This window comes from Gymnoscopelus braueri, assembly GCF_963280865.1.
Source record: "Gymnoscopelus braueri genome assembly, chromosome: 9".
In the NCBI taxonomy this organism is placed as follows: Eukaryota; Metazoa; Chordata; class Actinopteri; order Myctophiformes; family Myctophidae; genus Gymnoscopelus; species Gymnoscopelus braueri.
This window is the reverse complement of record NC_137610.1, coordinates 42,862,290-42,869,097: the sequence shown is the minus strand read 5'-3', so window position 1 is coordinate 42,869,097 and position 6,808 is coordinate 42,862,290. Positions and strand designations below refer to the sequence as shown.

Below are 6,808 nucleotides of genomic sequence, written 5' to 3'. Positions count from 1 at the left end.
TTGAAGCTTCATCACCACGCATCGCTTTTTATTAAGCTGTGGGAAATGTTAATCTCCACTCTCACACCCAGGCTCCCTCTGGGAGTCTCATGATTTACCATGTTACAGTATAATTACTGGCTGCTCAAACCACAGGATACAGCACAGCACCTAGAGAGAGCAATCAAAGTCCCTACCATTAAAAAAATATATATCTGCTGCAATGTTGCTGCAAACCAGTTAAAAGTTTCTTTGGAAATTCCAAGATTAGTTGATGAAGAATCTGACTGTTTGATGGACACGTTTTTGTGTCGTCAATTCAGTTAACGGGATGGATCTTGTGGTTATATGACAACTTAATGAACATGCATATAATTATGACCAACTCCCTAGCTTTACCTCAGTTTGCATACCTGATTAACCCATTAAGAGCTGAGGCCGATTCTACAAATGCCTTCTAAATCAGTGCTGTAGTTCTCAAAACTACAGTAAAAAATAGCAGATGTGCAAGCTGACAGCTGACAGCTGACGCTAAAATCTAAAATGACAGACGTTTTCCCGGTTTTAATGGGGTAAGAGCCGAGCCCTGATTACTTTGCACACAGTGTATATATTTTCAAATAAATAGCAGCCGATCTTGAAGTTATCGGCCCATAGATTGGGCTTCAAATCAGCACAAAACATACCATACATTTGGGCCCATCTACCCATCTAGTTGGGTCTATTTGGGTCTTATCAGCCTTTTCTTAAGGTGATTCAATGTTAAGGCATGTGCTGTCACGTGACCTGTCCAACTGGCCCAAATGTATGGAATGATTTGTGCTGATTTGGAGCCCAATCTATGGGCTGATAAGGCTCAAAATAGACCCATCTAGTTGGGTCTATTGGGCCCAAATGGCCCAAATGTATGCAATGGTGCAAATTCAGCTCTTTCATGTTAATTCATTTGCTGTGTTTAGTAAAGAATATTATTCAAAATGTTTTAAGTTTGTTGTAGAAAAAAAGAGCAAAATAATATCAAAATAAAATACAAATTGCAAGCTAAAAAGTTCTTTCACCTCCTACTTTTTCTCTCTGTTCCATCTTAAACCTTGTCCTCTTTCGTGGAGACGTCCTCCAGCTTCTCTTACAGTTTGTTTACACTGTGTGCGTCACCTCTGGTTTTCGGACATCCTCCTTGCACTCAAACCTCACCTACTAGTGTTTTCTGCGTTGAAGAAAAATATTGGCCAATATTTATCCTCAATCCATGCCCAGGCCCTTCAACTCCATCACAAAGGAAAGATGTGGTGTTGGCACAAATCTTCAGGGTACCATCTCTCCTCCTCATCAGTAGGCTGAGGGTGTCTCTTTGTATTCATCAGTACCACACTCCTTCCACTCTGGAGGGTCATTCTCAGAAGCTATGCGCGAGAGCTTGGGCCGTGTTTTGCAAAGCTCATTCTCGTCTTCTCTAGTGATGGCACCTGCTGGGATCTAACCTACTCCATTACATTAACCCGGCTTTGACCTCCTCCCATCACAGGAAATCCGAATCCGGGAAAATGTAACGCCTAGTTTTAGAATCTGGGTTTCCCGCAAGGGAAAGCAAATATCTGCTTCTTCAAGAGGTTATTCCCCCCCTTGTGTATTTTACACCATCCCTTTTATGAACATCAACCATTAGTTGGGAAGTGGCTAGAGCTGACACTCAGTATCTATGGATACATTTCACTTTCAAGCAGTTCGGTCACCTCACTGTTAACTCTGAACTCTTTGGACTAGTAAACAAAACCACTAGGGAACTTCAGCTCGTAGAGTGGTACAGATTGGGCAGATGGGCTGGGTGGGGGTGTCTTTGTAGTCTCAAAGATCTGATTCACTTTGTTTTGGAACCTCTCCGCCACCTGTTTCCCGTGCTCCCTCTCCTGCTCCACCATACCTACTGTGTCCACGAGGAAACTTTTCAGGCTTTCAAATGTAATCTCCTCTGCTGGTGTCCTCTCCTCTTCTTCTGGGTTGTTCTTGAGCTCCACCTCCTCTGGCAGGGAGACGGTCTCTCCGATGCTCTTTTTTCTGTTGGACAGCCCATCCTCCTCCGTGTGGTGTGAGACATAGGGCATGGCCAGTCTCTCCGTGTTATAGCCGCTGCCGCTCAACACCTCAGCGATCTTTGACTTCAGGAACAGCACCTCCCCCTCCACCTTCTCCAGAGAGGATGGAAGCTTGGACCTCTCTGTGAAAATGTCCTCTGGGAGGAGGTAGGGCGTCTCTTTCTGTCTAACGTCGATCACCTCCTGTATGTGCTGGCAGAAGGCAGGGACAGTGGTGAGCTGGCAGATGAGGTTGAGGTAGGCAGCAACGAGAGCATGCACAGCACAACGGTTGTACACTGGCAGGGACTCCTCAGTGGATAGGGCCAAGTCCTGCAGGGTGAGTGCCAGGTGGATGAGGTCCACCACCACCTCCGCATTGGCCAGCTCCATGCTGAGCAGAGCCAGCAGGGTGAAGAGTGTCTCATAGTGTTTCCGGTCACTGCTGGGATCCTTGCATACCAGCATGATGTGTCTGTACAGCTCTTCGCCGTGCTTCTTCATGAAGAGGTTGTCTTGCCTGGAGCACTTGTCATCTTTGAGCTTGAGCACTGAGATGTCAGAGATGATGCTTATGGCGGAGACCTTGGGCCTGTTGTCGTGTCGGTCTATGAAACTGAGGAGGATGGTGAGCACCAGCAGACGAACCTCTGGGTCTTCAGTCAGAGAGAAGGAGAGCAGAGGCCCCAGGATGGAGCTGGGTAAAGCCGTTAACATGTTGGTGGTCTGGAAGTCCGCCGTTACCATATGCTCCTTGTGAGCCCGAGTTCGAATCAGACTCCTCTTTCCAGTCTCTCTACACTCTCCTATCTGGACCAAGGACTTGAGCAGCATTACTTGGATCATCCTGGTGCCTTCCGGCCCAGAGCCTGTGGAGGCCAGTACAGGGTGGACTCCAGGGTCAAGGACTTTGCGCATGATAGACAGCATAACATCTGAACGCTGATACTTTGGCAAGGTGTTAGCAAATGAACCAATGGTCGTGATCACAGCCTCCTGCAGCTGTCTCTCCTCGTGTATTGTGTTCATCTTGGTGTCACTGTTGCTGCTGTCAACGTAGGAAGTCAGATCATAGTGCACACTTAGATGCAGCTGACCCAGCAGTGTGTTAAACACCTCCAACACTATGCCCACGGAGCCACTGACGGCAATGGCAGCTGCCTCCAGTAGGACTGCCACAATCCCGGATCTCACCGTGGCCGAGTTCTTGCTGTTGGCATCCAGGTGACCGAGCAACTGTTGAATCACTAGATGAGAGTGTTGAGACTGGATGGAGTGCATGACGATCTCAAAGCAGCGCAATGCAAAGTTCTTACCCTCCCATAGGGAGTGGTTGTCTAAGTGAATGAGCACGGGCGTGATCGCATTCTTGATATTGCCGTAGGTGGCGCGGCACAGCAGCTCTCTAAAGCAGCGTTCCGTCAGCTCCAAAAGACTTTCCTCCTCAGACGCCTGCAGAGAGGGAGAGCGTCTCTCTGTGGCCCCTCCACTCTGCAAGTTGAAGAGCAGGGAGGGGACGATCTTGTCCATGTGCTGGGGGTCCCAGATGTTTGCCTGTAGCTCGTCATTAACCGTCTTCCTCAACACGCCCTGCAGACCCTTGATGCCTGCCGTGCGAATCTTGGTGTGAATGTCAGGGTCCTCGTAGCTGGAATGGCACATCTCACTGAAGCGCGAGACGAAGAAATCATAGCAGCGGTGGTATGAGGGTGTGTCCTCTTCTATGTTGGCAAACTTCACGAAGGAGTTGGTTCCCAGGATCTGCAGGTTGGGCTTATCCGACTCCAACAGCTTAAGGACCATCTTCAAGAAGCTTTCTACAAACAGGTTGATGTGAAAGTGACAGGCCATAAGTAGCTGGTCCATGGCCTCCATGGCTATGCACACATACCCGTGTCTGTGTCGGGCAACATCCCATGACAGCCACTCGGATAGGTAGGCTCCGATGCGATCGAGCTTCTGTGGAGCAGACTGCGCGTAGAACGTCAGCTTCTGCATGTTGGTCTTCACCAGCCCATTCTCTGGGTTTTCTGGAAAGATGTTGTCTACCTGCCTCTTGTACCGAGGCCTGCAGCACAAACAGGACATGTTGGCTGGTAGCCTTAGTCAGAAGGCACCAGGCAAGGCTGTTCACACAGGCATCTTCACACCTTATATGCTGACCAGATTCCTGATCTGACGTCACACACGACACAAGAAAATGCCAGTTTGCGCATACACCTTTGCAGTTCGCCCAAGAGTGTCCTCAATTTGGCATTGTATGATTGGACATTTCGATGCCACTTTCAGCCAAAACAGCTCCCCCAAATAATAAAACGGCAATGTTATGGGTAATACAGGGGGCCCTATTTTCCACTCGGTGCTAAGCACTAGGACCCAGCAGCATTCCTTTTTCAGCTTTCCTTGACAACAGAACTTCAAGGGGTGTCGATGAAAGTACTAAAATGAATGTTGCATAGTTTGACTTTAAAAAGGTTAAACATAAAGGTTTGTTGTATTGGCTATTCTGGCCCCATTGCTGTAATTCCCAGTGCTGTAATTGTACCAACAAAATGATCCGTGGGTCGGCGGTTCGAATGCCGGCTCCTCCTGTCCACATGTCGAAGTGTCCTTGGGCAAGACACTGAACCCTACATTGCCTCCAATGATACGGTCGGCGCTAGCTTGCCACCATTGGTGTATGAATGTGGGAAAAGTGGGGACGCTGGCGTTGACTGTTCGCCGCTCCACCTCCCAATGTCCCCCCCCCTGTATGAATGAATGAACCATTGTAAAGCGCTTTGAGCACTTGGAAAAGCGCTATAAAAATGCAATTCATTATTATTATAACACTGCCCCCTAGCGTTAGGGTATTTAAGCAGACAAGTGATGGGAAATACTCATTCATCACTCAGACACAGAGAGGGAAGGAGTGTGTAATGCTGCCACTGCTTGATCGTTTTCTGTTGGAATGTTTGCCTTGATTCGGGCACAATCTGTGAGTAGATGTACTTTTGTTGTGTTTGTTGGTATGATGTGGTTTTGGGGTTTAATTAATGTTTGTGGGGATATATTTGGTGATGGTAAAAGTTTGTTTGGTTAATTGACACACCCAGGGGCGTCACTACCGTCACGCAGACAACGCGGTTGCGTTGGGGCCCATGACGTTAGGGGCACCTCCCCACCCAGAAAAAATAAATAAAATAAATGTATATATTAAAATAATAATTATGAATTAAAAAATAAACCTGGGTGGGCCCTTAACATTGTAATTGTTAAGTAGTTGTTACAAAACCGTTGTTTATGTACCCGAAATCCGTCACAAACCCGCGAAAAAATCAGAAACCACTAATAACCGAAAAAAATGTGTGCGCACACGCGTTCATGAGGGCCCGCTGTGACCACCTCGCGTCGGGACCTACTGTTGCCTCGTTACGCGACTGGACACACCTGGTATGATTAGCACACCTGTGCCCAGTGAGGGCTCAATCTGCAGCAATTTTCTGTGGTGTTTGTAACCCTTTTGGTTTAATGTCATGAGAAATGTTATGTTAGTGTGTTAATTCTCTGTTTGTTTACAGTTTCACAATATAACGTTTCCATAAGGAATCTGAAGCTTGGTCTCAGTGTTTCTTTGCATGGAATACCATTGTTTAACTCCCTGTCAAGGCTGACCTAATAATAATAATAAACTTTATTTGTATAGCACCTTTCATGACATGAAATGCAGCTCAAAGTGCTTTACAGAGCAAGAATACAATTACAGTTAGAACCAATTTAACAATAAAGCAAACAAAAATAAAATAAAATAAAGTAAAAGCAAAAGCATAAAACAACATTAAAATAGGCAATACAGTGAGGAATTAAAAATCAACTAAGAGCTAGGGACAGTAGATTGGCTGTTCTTTTCAGTCATAATATGTTGGGGAGCCATTTGTTGCATGCAAGATGTTATTAGGAAAAAGTGTTCAAGTGGCACATAATGAAGAGGTGTTGTACTCTTCTGTCATGGCAAAGCACAAAGGAAATATATTTGGGTTGTGATGGCTTTGGATGGGGGCTGGATGTTTGTGTCAAAGTCTGTTTCATAATTGCTTTTTGGCAATGTCCAATACTCACACCCATGGAGGATCAAATGCAGTAACTTTGTCACAGTGAGGGGATCACAGAGAGCCCAGATTAAGCCACACCCAGATAAGGCTGTGAATGCTTTTGATATTATTTTTCAAATTTCTAAAGTAGAACATGTCTTATGAAGTAACATTTCCCCTCAAAGTGTGTTTACTTTTTCTGATCTAAAACACCATTGACTTTATTTTCAAGGCATGAGAATGATTTAGTTGATGTTTACAGTCTTAACACAACTTGAGATGCTCACCCAGTGCCAATAAAGGCTGGATATTAGGGGTGGGACGATATATCGATATATCGCGTTACTTTCTCCCGCGATAAATAATCGATATACTGCCGGAAAATATCGATATTAAAAAAATATAAAGAAAATAAATTTTTTTTTTTTTTTTTTTTTTTGTGATACGTTGTTTTTCCTACTCTGTATTTGTGTAATGATGATTTTGAACTGTTTGGTGCTATTTTATGTGTTTATGAATTGAATACAAGGACTATCGTGATATATCGTTGGTGAATTTTCATGCAATATATCGTGATATCGCAATATATCGATATTTTCAGATATCGTGATATATCGTTGGTGAAATTTCTTGCAATATATATCGAATATCGTGATATCGCAATATATCGAACATCGTCGAATATCG

At 45.2% G+C, this 6,808-nt stretch overlaps 1 protein-coding gene across 1 annotated transcript; it reads right to left on the bottom strand.

The window, feature by feature from the left end:
- Positions 1-1,739: 1,739 nt before the first annotated feature.
- On the bottom strand, positions 1,740-4,118 carry LOC308092334 (protein EFR3 homolog B-like; the record flags this gene model as incomplete). The annotated part of the gene is made up of 1 exon (XM_080438185.1): positions 1,740-4,118. The coding sequence occupies exon 1, from the start codon at positions 4,047-4,049 to the stop codon at positions 1,740-1,742; it is 2,310 nt and encodes a 769-aa protein (XP_080294311.1). The 5' UTR covers positions 4,050-4,118.
- Between the last annotated feature and the right edge of the window lie 2,690 nt (positions 4,119-6,808).